Source organism: Littorina saxatilis, linkage group LG2 (assembly GCF_037325665.1).
Source record: "Littorina saxatilis isolate snail1 linkage group LG2, US_GU_Lsax_2.0, whole genome shotgun sequence".
NCBI lineage: Eukaryota > Metazoa > Mollusca > Gastropoda > Littorinimorpha > Littorinidae > Littorina > Littorina saxatilis.
This window is the reverse complement of record NC_090246.1, coordinates 3,735,412-3,753,565: the sequence shown is the minus strand read 5'-3', so window position 1 is coordinate 3,753,565 and position 18,154 is coordinate 3,735,412. Positions and strand designations below refer to the sequence as shown.

Here is an 18,154-nt window from a genome sequence, read left to right as displayed (position 1 = left end):
GCGAGGCAGAAAAAGAGAGATGGCATTGACAGTGCAAGTGTATTTTTGTTTGTTTGTTTGTTTGCTTAACGCCCAGCCGACCACAAAGGGCAATATCAGGGCGGTGCTGCTTTGACATATAACGTGCGCCACACACAAGACCGAAGTCGCAGCACAGGCTTCATGTCTCACCCAGTCACATTATTCTGACACCGGACCAACCAGTCCTAGCACTAACCCCATAATGCCAGACGCCAGGCGGAGCAGCCACTAGATTGCCAATTTTAAAGTCTTAGGTATGACCCGGCCGGGGTTCGAACCCACGACCTCCCGATCACGGGGCGGACGCCTTACCACTAGGCCAACCGTGCCGGTTGCAAGTGTATGACACATTCATGGGTGAAAGCTATGAAAATCAAATTGACTGAAAATTTTTTGAGGCAGGGGTCCAGGGGCCGCCCAGGCCCTGGCGGGGTACGGGGCAGGGCCCCGTTAGGGGGTCCAGGGGGGCAACGCCCCCCGGCCGAAAACGAATTTTTGCATTATACATTGTGATTTTGTGGCCTTTCCTGGCAAAAAAATACACTTTTTGTCACTATCATGCAGGTCAAAAAAATACCTTCAGATTCTAATGATATGGTAAAAAGGGTAAACAAAATCAAAACAATTCACAGAAGTAATAATTTTTCTTTTGTATCTTTTCACACTGGCATCTTCCAACACAACGACACAATTGATAACAATTAACATTGACAACAGCCAATTACTAAATGAAATAGAAACTGAACAACTGAAATAAAAGTTCAAAATATTTAATTATAAGAAGCAAACATTGCCAGACAGGCATTGAAATAAATGATGAAACAGAATGTCACACATGCAAACAGCATGATGTAGCACTGCACAAAATAGCAACTAAGCAGTAGCATCTCTTATAGTGCAAAGTTCTCAAGGAAAAGCACTTGAGTTTCAAGCACCAAACTTATCACACACAGTTTTAGTTTCATGAACTCCAACCAGTCCCATCGCCTTTGTTGGCTAGACCAGCATCAATAAGATCTGTCCATGCGTTTTCCGCAGAAATCATGTCACCACTTCGTAATGCCTGCCAAAACGCGAGAACTTTTTTTTTTATCGTGATGCAGAGCGAATCCGAAAGCAAAGAAACCTCACCTACGGGGTTTACCGCATAGCAGTTCGAAAACGCGTTCCGCTTTAAAAAAATAAAAAAATAAAAAATAAAAATAAAATTTTTTTAATAAAAATTGCGGATTGACGGAATTTCCGTCAGACTTATTTACAGATCGACGGATTTCAGTCAATTGACGGGCTACTTTCACCCATGCTCTTTTAACAATACAGAAAGCCCGTGAACAGTCAGTTACAGCGACTGTCCTTCTCTTGTTACCCATGGCAACCATTCCACATCTCAAGGCTTTAACATGGGGTAAGACAAAGAGCGTCCTACAACCTGGACACATACCAACATTCAACAGCCTGGCTGCTTCCTGTGAAGAGCAAAAATGTTTGTCTCAATTAATTTCCTGACACCCATGTCAATTTGCCCGGGAAAAAATCAGCACCAAATTGCCACTGTGCACAGATTGTAGCCGGGGCTTTGAGTGTTGGTGTGTGTGACTGTGCACAGATTGTAGCCGGGGCTTTGAGTGTTGGTGTGTGTGACTGTGCACAGATTGTAGCCGGGGCTTTGAGTGTTGGTGTGTGTGACTGTGCACAGATTGTAGCCGGGGCTTTGAGTGTTGGTGTGTGTGACTGTGCACAGATTGTAGCCGGGGCTTTGAGTGTTGGTGTGTGTGACTGTGCACAGATTATAGCCGGGGCTTTGAGTGTTGGTGTATGTGACTGTGCACAGATTGTAGCCGGGGCTTTGAGTGTTGGTGTGTGTGACTGTGCACAGATTGTAGCCGGGGCTTTGAGTGTTGGTGTGTGTAACTGTGCACAGATTGTAGCCGGGGCTTTGACTGTTGGTGTGTGTGACTGTGCACAGATTATAGCCGGGGCTTTGAGTGTTGGTGTGTGTGACTGTGCACAGATTGTACCCGGGGCTTTGAGTGTTGGTGTGTGTAACTGTGCACAGATTGTAGCCGGGGCTTTGAGTGTTGGTGTGTGTGACTGTGCACAGATTGTAGCCGGGGCTTTGAGTGTTGGTGTGTGTCCAAGTGGAGGGATGCTCTCATTTTGTGTAAAGCCCGGACAGACCTGTGATGGCCGACACGTTTGTTCCCATGGGAACGACTGTATCATTCAAATCTGCACTCAAGACATTCCTTTTTTACAAATAATCCATGCATTCTACATTGCCCACCCCCATCCCACCCTGAATAACTGTACATATCTAATGGTTGATGGTGTGTGTGTGTTAGTGACTTTAAGTCTTCGTGTGTGTGAATGAGTGTATGTGCACGCCTTGAGTCGCCTGTTGGTGAGATATGTGCGTGTTACAAATATTCGTATTGTTATTATTATTATTATGTTTGAACACTGATGGACATTCACAGCAACAATTCCACACAGCAGGTGAAGGAATACTGTGTATAAGCGATACAACGTTTAGATAAATGTTCACATGTATATACACTGTGTTACCCTTAATGGGGGCTCGTATTTACAGAAAAAAATGAGCTGTGAAAGAAAAAGAGAGAAGCAGAGCCTTCTCAGGAGAATCTCGCTATGGCAGCCATTCAGAGCAAATTCTCCAACATTCTCCGGCTTTCCTACCCTTAATGTGAGCCCCCATTAGGAACAGGGCATGACTTGGAGTAATGGGGTAAGGGCTAAATGCAGTGGTTTTTTAATCAATTCATTTGTTGTTCCATTTTTTTTATATAATGATTCGTCTCACTGCAGACCTTTTGACAGTTGACGGTGAGCGGTAAAAAAGCAACACAACTTCTCGTTTCAGCATTACCCAGACAGTCGTAGTTGTCTTCATAAACCTATACTTTAACACCGAGTACTGACGATGATACAACAACGTAACTACACTAACATCAATACAAAGATAGAATGTTGAACTTGTGCTCACAGTGCGGATGTAAACATAAGCGGGGAATGAATGTCCTGCATGTGAACAAATGAATTGACAAATTTTCCAGTTAACCAACGCATCAATGTTGTATGGCAAGCTGAAAAGAAAGTGAATAAGATGTAGATAGTTTTGTATTTTGTTTTTAATGGCAGCTTGATCAGTTTACCCTCTACCACAAATCTCAAGTGGAACAAGTTTAAAATTTGCTTCTGTGTATGTGGGTACGTTGTGCCCAAGTGAGTCCTAGTCTGTTCACAATATGCATATGTTGATGTTCACAGGCATTTTGTGATGTTTCTCAATTTTGATCCCATTTAACCGTGAGCAAAAGGAAGTTCTCTTCCAACAACGAGTCAGATATACAGAGTGAGCAACTGAAAACAACAGAAAGGCCTGAATAGCAAACACGTAGCAAACCAAACAACAATATGTTCTGAAGTCTAAAACATCAAGTGATTTTCATGTGAATTCACACTGGCAGAAATGTCATTTGGCATCCGCAAAACGCTGAAACTTCTTTTAAATCCCCCCAAAAATTATGGTCGCATTGGCAGATTTGCTGATTTCTTTTTCCACAGTTGGGAAGGTGATGCCAAGGCTTGCCAAAAACATAAAAAATTGCCAACATTTTCATGGCTATTTTGGCAAATTTGCTTGTGAAAATAAATCCTAGCAATATCTTTGCAATGATCTCATGTTTCTTAAAGTGTATGAAACAAGCAAGGAGAATTGTTCGTTATGACTGATGATTCTTTTGGATCAAAGCCCTTTTTTTCAACTGAAAGTACAAGAATCTGGTCAGTAAGAATGAGACTGCATTTACTCAAAGTAAAACATATTTTATGCTTTAACGATGCATCTCAAATAAATTTAAAGTTCAGTACTTTCAGAGATCTGCAGAGTTTGCTTGTGAAACGGTACAGGCTCTGAATAACAACCTTGAGAGACATCAATATAACCTGAATGTTCAAACTTATTTGGTTTTCTTCCTTTGGTTTCTGAAGTTCCGTTAAAAATCATATTCTTATACAGCAACACATGTTTTACAAGTTATGCTCAAAATTCAAAATAACAACCACAACAAATGTAGCGCCATCAAGGAACACAAACCATACACTTTGCCTCCATCTGACGAACACAAACCATACACTTTGCCTCCATCTGACGAACACAAACCATACACTTTGCCTCCATCTGACGAACACAAACCATACACTTTGCCTCCATCTGACGAACACAAACCATACACTTTGCCTCCATCTGACGAACACAAACCATACACTTTGCCTCCATCTGACGAACACAAACCATACACTTTGCCTCCATCTGACGAACACAAACCATACACTTTGCCTCCATCTGACGAACACAAACCATACACTTTGCCTCCATCTGACGAACACAAACCATACACTTTGCCTCCATCTGACGAACACAAACCATACACTTTGCCTCCATCTGACGAACACAAACCATACACTTTGCCTCCATCTGACGAACACAAACCATACACTTTGCCTCCATCTGACGAACACAAACCATACACTTTGCCTCCATCTGACGAACACAAACCATACACTTTGCCTCCATCTGACGAACACAAACCATACACTTTGCCTCCATCTGACGAACACAAACCATACACTTTGCCTCCATCTGACGAACACAAACCATACACTTTGCCTCCATCTGACTATCATTTGTCCTGGAAATCTTAAAACTGAAACTTTGTATGCAATATACACTCACCATAAATATCTATACATATGGCAATATATACAAAAACGCGTTAATCAGTGACACTGATAATTTGACAAATGAAGTTCACAATAAATTAAGGATGGAATATGTAAATGATTCAAGTTTTAATTTTCGGACATATTTGTATTTACACTCAGCGTATAAGCGTATTAACTAAAACACTGTCTGTTAGTCTGATGCCCAAAAGTAAACATCTCTAATTTTACTTTTTATTAACCTCATCTACTTTTTTTGGGTTTTCTTTTTGTTCAACAACAGCAAATTATGGCTTAACTCACGAATATCCAGTAAAAAAAAGAAAAGAATGTTTATTAAAAAGTGGCTCAGTGCAAAAGATAGCTTGTCGATGGAAAACAAAACGTTTTTAGGTTTGTGCTTGGAATGCTTGACAATTTATGTGCGTCTAGGGTGAAAACTTTGTATGTTCGTCTTTGGTCGACGTCACAACACTGTCTACCCCTACATTTCATATCAAGCGTCTACTGTCTGATGACTGAAACTCAGCAAAAGCTGAAGTAAACACATCATAATCCTCATAAACAAAAATGAGCGATACAGAATTGCAAAAAGCAGAGTCAATGCTGAAAAGTGAAATGCCTATATTATTTAACTCAGAGACTTCCAAGTCATGATATAAAATGTTGAGGCAGTTTTGCAAACGTGAAAATTACGCTAAAGATGCAACTCAATAAAAAATTTCATCTGAAGCCCAAAAGTCCCTAAATCAATGTGACCAGATTAAAACAATAGAATCTTTCTTTGACTAATAGTGGAATTATTCTGCATCTCTGGTAAAGTTGTGTATTATACATTTGTATCACCTCAAAAGTACACAAGAGATTTCATTCTGAGATGGTGCCACCAAATAAGAGTAAAATACCTATAGGTGTACAACTGCAATACATTTTCTGGATGTTTTAACATTTCAGCTAAAACATACTTGTGTCACTCTTACCATAAATTCAAACTGTCCTATAACAATGGAGAAAGATTTCCAGTAAAAACCTTATTCGCTGATCTAAATGCCTTTAAATGTGATAGCTCCATGACTCTGGCAAAGTCATGAGAGATTTGAAATGATGGTGTAAAGATGAGAAAATATCTTCTTGGTGACAGCTGAACATCAAGATCCAACAAAGTGCGACACATAAGCGAGCGCGCCGGCAAATTTCCGCTCTACATTTTGCGCTAGACGAACCCCCGCAGTCATGTTGCGGAGAACGATTCCTGAAACAGCAAACTCAGCTCGCAGCTCCGTTACACTGCCCTTACAGTCATGTGACTGTGTTGTCGGGCACCAGCCCTGTGGCAACAAGCTTGTCCTTCAGCATGTGGAACAGACGCACCTGTTCTTCTGACGGCAGCATTAGGATCAGCTGAAACAGCTTCTTAGGGTTTGGCATTCTGAAACAGGCAGATATTTTTTAATTAATTTCTGTTCGTCTTTTTGCGCTTTTCAATTTTCTTCTTTTTAACTCACTACTGAATTTCTAACATTCTGGAAGGCAGGATGGCATTGTAACCTTCAGCAGTCACTCATGTTTCTTTTCTAGCAATTGAAACGCTGTAACAATAGAACGCTGTTTCAACCATGATCATAGAAAGTTTTATTTATTTATTTATTTGGTGTTTAACGTCGTTTTCAACCACGAAGGTTATATCGCGACGGGGAAAGGGGGGAGATGGGATAGAGCCACTTGTCAATTGTTTCTTGTTCACAAAAGCACTAATCAAAAATTTGCTCCAAGGGCTTGCAACGTAGTACAATATATTACCTTACTGGGAGAATGCAAGTTTCCAGTACAAAGGACTTAACATTTCTTACATACTGCTTGACTAAAATCTTTACAAAAATTGACTATATTCTATACAAGAAACACTTAACAAGGGTAAAAGGAGAAACAGAATCCGTTAGTCGCCTCTTACGACATGCTGGAGAGCATCGGGTAAATTCTTCCCCCTAACCTGCGGGGGGTATCATAGAAAGTAATCTGTCCATCATTTAATTAATGGTTCTCTTGACAATTCTTTTCTCTCCCCAAATTAAGTTCTGTTTAAATAAAGTTTGAAATATATGGTAATGTGATCAAGGAATCTACCTTCCCTTCTTTCTCCCATATTCGGTTTCCCTTCCCCCATCACCCCTACCTTCCCCCGTCACCCCTACCTTCCCCCGTCACCCCTACCTTCCCCCGTCACCCCTACCTTCCCCCGTCAACCCTACCTTCCCCCGTCACCCCTACCTTCACAGGTGTGTTAAATAAAGCCTGTGAAAGTAATCTCCTTTCATTTCTAACCTGAGGAGTGAAAATAGAGAACATCTTCACTTTTTCCCCTCCAGGTTGCAATATAAAGTACAATATGCTTGCCACGGATTTAGAACACCCTTGCAGTAAAACAAAGTAATTTGTCAAGAAAATGTCCCATCCTTGACATTCAGTTGTTCATTTGCTCTTGGGCATGATATGTACTCAGTCTTGTTGAGTCATGATATGTACTCAGTCTTGTTGAGTCATGATATGAACTCAGTCTTGTTGAGTCATTTGAGCCATTGCTTTGGAAGGCCCCTCCCACAAATAAAGTTATTTCAAAAGAAAACGTATCCACTGAACATCAGATTTCCCTTCTTTGAGTCATGAGATGACAGAGGCCGACTAAAACTCAACATTGAGCGACTAAAACTCAACATTGAGCGACTAAAACTCAACATTGAGCGACTGGATGAGACCACAAAATTGTGTGTTAACCGTAAAAAATGAACAGAATTCTGACATAGAGTCTCTCCCTCCTCATAACATGTACAAGGCTTACTTGATAAAGCTGGAGTTGTAGACGTGCACGAAGCTGGCCATGAGGAACTGGCAGTCGAAGCGGTCCACGATTCCTCCGTGGCCTGGGATGGTGTCACCAAAGTCCTGCACAAACAAATCTCATTGCACTTATCCGGGAACAAATGCTTGCAACAGTCAGGGTAGCGCCGTTTAAAACCGTCTGACGCTGAGAGGCAATTTTCCTTGTTTTTATAAGGACAGATTGCCTCACCTACAACGTCAACAGCAGACCACCATATTCAGACTACGGACTGGTCACTGCCAACTGCGTGCCCACCTGTATCGTCTTGGGGTGTCGCACACACCTGACTGCTCATGTGAGACAGGCCCACAGACCCCAGAGCACATCCTGCAGTCCTGCCCCCAATACCAAGACGCACGGACACAGCACTGGCCGCATGGAGCTACTCTAGCGGAGAAACTCTGGGGCACCAAACAAGACCTGGACACGACCACAAACTTCATAACCCATACCAGACTTGAAATCTGAGGCCTGATCTAGGAACGCTGAAGAAGAAGATAAGGACAGTAAAATATTTGAGTCTATTCAAGGCTCACTCCTTGCCGTAAAAACAGCTGACCATCTCAGATCTGGCCAGGCTTTTACACGGGATAAAATCAACCCTCCACTTGGTCACATACCACAAGTCAACCCTCCACTTGGTCACATACCACAAGTCAACCCTCCACTTGGTCACATACCACAAGTCAACCCTCCACTTGGTCACATACCACAAGTCAACCCTCCACTTGGTCACATACCACAAGTCAACCCTCCACTTGGTCACATACCACAAATCAACCCTCCACTTGGTCACATACCACAAATCAACCCTCCACTTGGTCACATACCACAAATCAACCCTCCACTTGGTCACATACCACAAATCAACCCTCCACTTGGTCACATACCACAAGTCAACCCTCCACTTGGTCACATGCCACAAATCAACCCTCCACTTGGTCACATGCCACAAATCATCCCTCCACTTGGTCACATACCACAAATCATCCCTCCACTTGGTCACATACCTTTTACATGGGATAATATCTACCCTCCACTTGGTCACATACCACAAGTCAACCCTCCACTTGGTCACATGCCACAAATCAACCCTCCACTTGGTCACATACCACAAGTCAACAACCTGGCTGCTTGCTGAGGTAAGTTGGAATTTTTTGAGGAATACATTTCTTGAAATGACCCCTAGTGGCTCCTTACAAAATTAAGTTATTTACCAGGTCGACCGGACTGGGTTTACAAATTTCCGCTAGCCAGGCCTTACTAGTCTGAGTGGTGCTGGTCCAAGGTTTCTAATGTAAATCTTTTTGTTTCAGGTCAACACATTGACTAAATGTTTTGATATTGCTTTCAAGTCTTGTTGCCCTTTTAAGTTACCCTGCAATAAGTTTAATAAATGTTCATGATGCCGAAAGTGACAAACCTTCTGTGTCTCAGTTTGAGGTGGAATTAACTAGTTCAGTAGCTGTTTTTACATTTAGTCAAGATTTGACTAAATATTTTAATATAGAGGGGGAATCGAGATGAGGGTCGTGGTGTGTGTGTGTGTGTGTGTGTGTGTGTGTGTGTGTGTGTGTGTGTGTGTGTGTGTGTGTGTGTGTGTGTGTGTGTGTGTGTGTGTGTGTGTACAGCGATTCAGAGAAAACTACCAGACCGATCTTTTTTCTTCAACATTTTTTTTTTATTCAGGCAAGCACAGATTTATAATGACACATTTAAAAGCATTGTCACTGATAAGTCACAGCAATGACAGAGCTGAACGGGCGGGGATATAGCTCAGTCGGTAGTGCGCTGGATTTGTATCCAGTTGGCCGCTGTCAGCGTGAGTTCGTCCCCACGTTCGGCGAGAGATTTATTTCTCAGAGTCAACTTTGTGTGCAGACTCTCCTCGGTGTCCGAACACCCCCGTGTGTACACGCAAGCACAAGACCAAGTGCGCACGAAAAAGATCCTGTAATCCATGTCAGAGTTCGGTGGGTTATAGAAACACGAAAATACCCAGCATGCTTCCTCCGAAAGCGGCGTATGGCTGCCTAAATGGCGAGGTAAAAACGGTCATACACGTAAAAGCCGTGGGAGTTTCAGCCCATGAACGAACAAACAAACAAACAGAGCTGAACACACATGTGATATTTAGTTACTTCTTACATTTTCAGAGCAGGTCCCAAAAATCAGAGGAATACATTGTCATTGACTATTGTAATAATGTACATCACTCGTCTTTTTCCAACCATTACTAGCTGTTGATACGGAATCCATTTGTTAATAAACTGAGTCTGTTTCATGAGAATATTGTGAGCATATTTATCCATTTGGTACAAATTATATCATTCTCTTAAAAACATTTGCATGTGGGGACGAATTTTGTTTATTCTGCATGTGTAAACAAAAACCTTTGCTGTCAATGAAATATAATCAAAACCAGCGTCTGTTTTCATGTGGTTTTCATGGTTCAATAATACCAGTGTAGGTGTAAGTCTACAAGACCGATCTTCATGAAACTTTACATGAGAGTTCCTGAGTATAATATCCCGACACTTTTTTCCATTTTTTGATAAATGTCTTTGATGACGTTTGTTTGTTTGTTTGCTTAACGCCCAGCCGACCACGAAGGGCCATATCAGGGCGGTACTGCTTTGACATATAACGTGCGCCACACACAAGACAGAAGTCGCAGCACAGGCTTCATGTCTCACCCAGTCACATTCTTCTGACACCGGACCAACCAGTCCTAGCACTAACCCCATAATGCCAGACGGAGCAGCCACTAGATTGCCAGTTTTAAAGTCTTAGGTATGACCCGGCCGGGGTTCAAACCCACGACCTCCCAATCACGGGGCGGACGCCTTACCACTAGGCCAACCGTGCCGGTCTTTGATGACGTCATATCTGGCTTTTTGTGAAAGTTGAGGCAGAACTGTCACGCTCTCATTTTTCAACCAAATTGGTTGAAATTTTGGTCAAGTAATCTTCGACGAAGCCTGGACTTTGGTATTGCATTTCAGCTTGGAGGCTAAAAATTAATTACTGAGTTTGCTCATTAAAGTTGTCGTTAAAATCCAAAATTTTATAAATACATTTTCATTTAATTAATATACTTACCCAACTCACAAATAGCAATTAACTCTAGTTCAGTGCTGGTAACGCTGTACGCGTACCCTTGGTAACAAGGGAGACCACTCTAAAAAAGAAAGTGATCCATCCCATAATGCCAGACTATTGACAGTCTGACTTCCGTATGCGTGCGCATATGCCGCCATCTTATCATTCCAAAACGAAGCCCAACTCACTCTTTTTTAGACCCCAGTACCAACCACAGCGGGGAGGTGGGAGGGAATAAACGTTGTGAGTTGGGTAAGTATATTAATTAAATGAAAATTTATTTATAAAATTTTGGATTAAATTACATAACTTTACCCAACTCACAAATAGCAGATTGCTACTATAGGTGGCGGGTACTTACCGAAAATCAATGAAGAAGGACTTGTCCTGCGGCTACCATAGCAGGTAGCGCAAAACTGCTGTCTTGTCTCAAAGAGGAGATGTCCCGGAGGTAATAGTTTACGAAGACATCCTCCGATCTCCAACAGGCTGCCTCCAAAACATCAGCCAGACGGCCTGATCGGAGCACTGCCACAGAGGAGGCCCATGCCCTTGCCTCATGCGTTCTTGCTGAAGTCAGGGGAAGAACCGCCCTAACTTCTCCAGACTGAATATGCCACCAGGCATACGCTTGCCTGATCAATGTGGAGACCCACTTGGTTAAAGTCACTTTCGCAATGTCTTTACACCTTGCTGTATTGAGCGAAATGAAAAGCAATTTTTGACTTTCTGAACGAATGAACTGCGTTCGAGACAGGTACCTGCTGAGCGTTCTAACTGGACAGTTAACGATATCAGGGTCTCCAGGAGCAAGAATGTTGCTCAAGGCAGGAATGTTAATGACAGGTGAAATTTGGCCCGGTTTCTGATTTTTAGCTAAAAATTCTGGCCTGAATTTGAGAGATATAGAACCATCTTTTTCGGTTGAGATATCTTTAGCTAAACCGGATAAGGCATGAACCTCACTTCCTCTACGAGACGTAGCGAGCAAAGTTAGAAAAACTGCCTTGCGTGTCAAGTTAGCCAAACTAGTTGACTGTATCGGTTCAAACTCGTTAGAAGCCAAATATCTCAAAACGAGCAACAAATCCCAGGCAGGGAGCGGAGACTTCTCGCGCGCGGCCTTAAGGGAGGCGCCCTTAATAACGCTAGAAACAACCCCATCAAGAGTGATCTTATGACCTAGTTGCCGTAGCGTTGAGGAAATAGCGGACCTTCTAACACGAAGGGAAGATGCCGACCCCCCCTGTTCTGCTAGCCAGGCTAAATGATTGGCTACCTGCATCGATCTTGGTGCCAAGGGCTTAACTCTGTTAAGATCACACCATTTAACCCAGGAGGCCCAGTGAGACGAGTAGACCGAGCTGGTCGACTTCCTATGGGCATGTTTCACGAAGTTTATAGTGGCAGAAGAGGCCCCTGCCTTGAGCAGAGAGCTTCTGACAGAATCCAACCGTGAAGGTTGAGGGCCTGAGGATTCTCGTGAGGGATGCCTGACCTGGGTTGTAAGAGTTCTCCCTTTCTTACTGCGATGGGGATAGGCGGTCGAACCGCCAGTCGCAGCAAGTCCGGGAACCAGTGCTGGTTTGGCCAAAATGGGGCAACCAGAACCAGCGCTGGTCTCTCCAGGTCGACCTTCCTGAGAACTTTGCCCAACAGACAAAACGGAGGGAAGGCGTAGGCTGTCTGACCCGTCCAGTCCAATTCTAGAGCATTCACGCCCCACGCCAGAGGATCCGGGAAGGGGGATACAAACAGAGGAAGCCTCGCAGAATACCGAGTTGCAAACAAGTCGATTTGAGGCCTCTCTATCTGCACCCAGAGACGGTGCAGGGACAGGTGAGACAGAGTCCACTCTGAATGGACCACCTTGTCCCCCCTGCTCAGTGCGTCTGCAAGGACGTTCAAGCTTCCCTTCAGGAAGACGGCTGACAGCAGTATGTGATGCGAAACGCACCACTTTAGAATGAGGCACGCACTGTTTGAGAGACTGCGAGATCTCGTTCCGCCCTGCCTGTTCACATAAGCCGCAACAGTCATGTTGTCGGTGTGCAGCCTGACATGACTGTTCTGAATGAACGGCAGGAAAGCTTGGAAGGCCAGCGAAACGGCCTCCAACTCCAGAGCGTTGATATGACATGAGGGTTGAGACAAGTCCCACACCCCCGACGCCACATGCTCCCCCAGGTGAGCCCCTCAACCCATCAGAGAAGCATCGGTGAACAGCTTGTTCTCTGGTGACGGGCAAACTATCGGGACTCCCTGTGAAACCCAGGGGAGAAGCCAGACCTGCGTGGTCTCGAAAAACCAGGTCTCCAGCGAAATCTGAGTGTCCCATCCCTGGGTTGACTGATCCCACCTGGCCTGAAGGGCAGCCTGAAAAGGCCTTTTGTGAACCCTGCCCAGTGGGATTAGAGTAGCCATAGACTCCATCTGGCCAAGTACTGATGTCAGAACCCTTACAGAGGCCAGATTCTCTCCGTGAAGCGCACGGAGCAAGTCTTGCAGTTTGGTCACCCTCTTTTGAGACGGGCGAACAGTCCAACTCAGAGTATCGAACTCTATCCCTAAGTACGTGAACTTCTGGGATGGAACTAGTTCTGACTTGCCCAGGTTTACAGAAAATCCGAGCTGAGCGGCCTGACTGAGAACCTTGCGAGTATGAACGTGGCAAAGATTCCTGTCCTGATGGAGGATTAGCCAATCGTCCAAGTAAGCTCGCAGACGAATGCCCTCTTTTCTCAACAGAGCGCAAAGTTGACGTACCACGATGGTGAAAATCCATGGTGCGAGAGAAAGGCCAAACGGAAGAGCCCTGAACTGATAGGCCTTTTCTCCCCAGAGGAAGCGCAACCACTTTCTGTCCGTGACATGCATCATGACATGAAAGTATGCGTCTGTCAGGTCCACTGAAGTTGCCCAATCGCCTGGACAGAGGTCGGCGTTTCCATCGTGAACTTCACAATCCGGAGATACTTGTTCAGTGTCGAGAGATCTAGAACCGGTCTCCAAGCCCCCGAGGCTTTCGGCACAACAAAAAGTCTGCCGTAAAACCCCGGTGACCGAAGGTCCAAGACTTCCTCTATCGCCCCTTTCGAGAGAAGGGCTGTCACTTCTCCTTGAACTGCGGCTCTCGCCTCTGGGTCTCTTGGAGGTTTGCAAGGAGGGATTATCCTGGTCAGAGGTGCCTTTTCCTCTGACCAGAGGAGACGGAACCCAGAACGAACTATCCCGGTAACCCACTTGCTGTCCACCAGCTGCAGCCAGGAAGTGAGGGCCCTGGACGGGCCGCCCGCTACAACCAGTGCGGGGGCTACCGGGATGGCCTGTTCGGGGGAGATTCATTGGGGGTGAGGCTTGCGCCCCGACCCCCTAGAACTGCCAAACGATTGTCCCCTCTTAGGGTACGGGGCACCACGACCCCTACCCGCAGATGAGAAAGACTGCTTCTGTGATTTACCACCACCACCACCAGACGAGGAAGTCTGGGGCTTGGCAGAAGACTGCGTCTGAGTCTGAGAGTGAGGTTTGCCTTGAGCCTTGGGCAAGCCTTGAAAGGCAATGCGGGCTATAGCGAGATCTCTCGCGTCTGAAGTCTCCTTCTGGAGCGCGTCCAAGGAGGACTGACCCAACAAAGATCCTTCCGAAAAGGGTGACACCTTCAAGGTCTCAATCGTGGCCTTATCACGAATCCTCGAGCCCGCCAGGAAAGCCGATCTCCGCGTATGCACAGCATGTGCATAGAGATTTGCGGAGACTAACATCTGCTCTCTTGTCACCTTAGCCAAGGTGGCCAAAAGAGTAGTCATATCCAAAGCAGACGCATCAAAACGAAATTCGAATGGGTCCAAAGATGTTGCGATCGATCTCGAAAGAGACCGTTGCAGAGATTCCGAAACTGACGTAAGCTCAAGTAACGATCTCCCTGCATCCTCCAGAGCCACCATAGAAGCTTCGGAACACGGAACCGACGAACTCGGCCCGTATCCGTCTTCCCGTAAAGTAGCAAGTTCCGGAGTAATCGGCAGAACGGCCGAAGGCAACGAAAAAGGCTCGATCAGCTTGACAGGTCGAGGAGCAAGCCTAAGCTTCTGTATACCAGACACAGTTCGCTCCCCTTCCTTAGCCAGCCAAGGAAGTACGTCCTCAGGTGCATCTCCTCATTGTGACAACAACGGCACCGCCGGACCATTCCTCCCTTTGAACACATTTGCCATGACATAGGTAACTGAAGATGCTTCCCGAAACCGGAACTGAACCGAGTCAGTCTTGGAAGACCGGAAATCATCAACAGCGGACAGCGGTGGCGGAAGTCTCTGCTTACTTCGCACCACCCCTTCCGGGAAAGACTTTTTTTTTTCCATTAAATTACTTTTTAATTCAACAACAATCTAAGTAAGGACAATGGGGATACACCTTTCGTAGCGCAAGTTCTTGTTGAAATACAATTTCCAATGGAATATGCGATTTAGTTTTCTTAACTTTGCTAATGCACATTTTTGCTATCAATAAAACATGGTTAATTAACGCTGATTCCTGACATTTTTCGATTCCGAATAATACATCTGTAATAGACAATAAGAAAGCCCGACCTGTCAGACTGTTCAACATTTTTTCAATATAAGTCCAAAACCTTCTAATTCGGGGACACTCATAGAAAAAGTGTTCCATGACATCCAAAATATGTGGGCACTCGTTACAGTTTTTTGTTTGACTTACTTTCATTTTATGTAATAAAATATTGGTGGGATATAAATTGTGACAAATTTTCCATTGCAACACACGCAGGCGCACTTCTTTTGTCACCTGTCGTGGCAACAACCACGTCTGTTCGACAAAAACAAAATCTAGTTTTCTTTTCCAAAAATCGATTGCATGAGATTTTTCAATGCTATAATTCCGTTTTTTCTTTAAATATAACTTAATTAACTTGGGTTTGCTTTTAAACACATTCAATTCATCATCAATTATATCTACATTAACTATATGTGCTGGGTTGTCTACAATCCAATCTTTCCATTGTTTTGGAATTGCATTCATCACAGCGTTGTATTCGAAAAATGTTATTGCAGGGTTTTGCTGCACAGTGATCTGAACATCTTCACATAACAGAAACTGATTTCTTTCAACATTCAACAAATCATTTATAACATTAAAACCTTTCTGGCGCCATTTTACAAAATCCTTACTTCTCACCACCCCTTCCGGGAAATACTTGAAAGCCGTCTCGGGTGCCGAGGCCACCGCGCTCGACAGCTTCGCCGGTAAGTTGAGTAGGGCGTCATCCACCACCGTGGACTTACCATCGTTCAACCCTCCTTCCTGCTCGCCATCGTAGTCAGGTGGGTTCACGCCAGAGAGACTTGCAAAGTCCTCGGAGTTACACCCAACTTCCTGCCCCCAGGGCGGAAGTAGAACCGGCATACCCGACACTGAATCAGAGGTATATGCAGAATTCTTACGATTCACAGGGCTCCTAGCCTCCACTGACCGAGCACAATGCAGATGGTCAGCGATGGTTTCGGTGCTTTCGCCACCCAAGTGGTTTACTCTCTCCTGTGATCGCACCCCACTGTCACCAGAGAACCTGGTAACTGGTGGAGAAGACATACCTTTAGTGAGTCCAGGCTCATGCAGAAGGGACACCAGCCGACCAACACCATGCTGAGAAGCATGCACTTCCGCTTGAACCACGGAAGTAGCAGCCAAAGTGGAACCCACTGCGGAAGCGGAAGCTGAAACGGAAGTGGAAGGAGACCTGATTCTCCCCAAAGACGTAACATCAAACACGCCCGTCGGAAGTGAGCGAAACTCCGCTTTCGTTGCCGATAAATCGGCCGCCAAAGTTGATACCTGTGAACCAATAGTCAGTAGCAACGACGCAATGTCGGAGGGCATCACACCTGAATCACCAGGAGCCCCCGACACAACAACATCGTTATCCAAAACATCTTTGTCACTACGAGTGACCTTGTCCTTTTTCCCGGACAAAATGGCGGACGACGGCTTGTCAACAACAACATCAACACATTTTTCAATTCCCGGTTCTACAAGAGAAGTGGCGGTATGTCCAGCACTCTTCTTTCTAGACAAGGAAACTTTCTTAGATGAAGTAGTACTAGTAGTAGGAGAAGCTGCAGCAGAAGCCTGTCTCAAACTAGTTCTATTCTTGGCGTTCTCCGCCATGGCAAAGCAAACTCACAAAAAATTTTCGTACTAGAAAAATTTTACAAGTTCGCAAACACGCGACAAAATGTCGCCAAAGTTTTCGTAAAACAAGAAAGCTCTCACCCAATCACAGCCAGGGTGCAGAAAAAGCTCGGCGGCAGACCAAGGGGCGAAGTCAAAGTCAGGAGACAATGAAACAAGGCTGAAAACAGCCGGAGCGTACTTGATAAGCGACCAGCTTGTTGAACGCTGAGTGTGGAATGATAAGATGGCGGCATATGCGCACGCATACGGAAGTCAGACTAGCAATAGTCTGGCATTATGGGATGGATCACTTTCTTTTTTTAGAGTGGTCTCCCTTGTTACCAAGGGGACGCGTACAGCGTTACCAGCACTGAACTAGAGTTAATTGCTATTTGTGAGTTGGGTAAAGATATGTAATTTAATCGATTTTTCACACAGATTTAAAATTGATTGCATTGTATTCCTCATCTTCTTCTGCATACAAAATTATATAGATATGTTGTGTTTATTTTAAAAATGTGCTCACAATGAAAGAAAATATGTTCAGTAGGTACTACGGACGCGTGCTTCGCGGCAGCGAGTGTGACCCGTCTTGGTCTTCGGTATGGTTAACCGAGACTATCTGAATATAGTCTCGGCGATGATTTGTTTTGTGGTGTTGATCTTGACTAAATGTTTTTATATCGATTCACGCGACTTGTTTGTATTATACAATCTGACACTTACCTTGATTTTGAACGCTCGTTTGAATCCGCTGGCAAAGAATCCACCGAAGGGGCCGAGGACAGAGGCGAAGACGGACATGGAGATGGAGTGCAGCACAAAGGGGTAAATATAGAACACGTACGGCAGTCCCACCTGGAACACAAACACAAAGTGGTAAATATGGAACACGTATGGAAGTCCCACCTGGAACACAAACACAACGGGATAAACATGGAACACATACGGCAGTCCCACCTGGAACACAAAGGGATAAATATGGAACACAAAGGGATAAATATGGAACACATACGGCAGTCCCACCTGGAACACAAAGGGATAAATATGGAACACATATGGCAGTCCCACCTGGAACACAAACACAAAGGGTAAAATATGGAACACATAAGGCAGTCCAACGTGGTACACAAACACAAAGGGGTAAATATGGAACACCTACGGCAGTCCCACCTGGAACACAAACACAAAGGGTAAATATGGAACACATATGGCAGT

General features: G+C 44.6%; 1 protein-coding gene across 1 annotated transcript in view; it reads right to left on the bottom strand.

The window, feature by feature from the left end:
- Window positions 1–1,329: 1,329 nt before the first annotated feature.
- Window positions 1,330–18,154, bottom strand: part of LOC138958028 (phosphatidate cytidylyltransferase, photoreceptor-specific-like) — a 34,296-nt gene continuing 17,471 nt past the window's right edge. The window contains exons 9-11 of the mRNA XM_070329059.1: window positions 17,663–17,794; window positions 7,601–7,704; window positions 1,330–6,193 (exon numbers count right to left, since the gene is read on the bottom strand). Of these exons, the coding sequence (XP_070185160.1) occupies window positions 6,064–6,193; window positions 7,601–7,704; window positions 17,663–17,794 (366 nt within the window). The 3' untranslated portion in view covers window positions 1,330–6,063. The remainder of the gene's footprint in view (window positions 6,194–7,600; window positions 7,705–17,662; window positions 17,795–18,154) is intronic.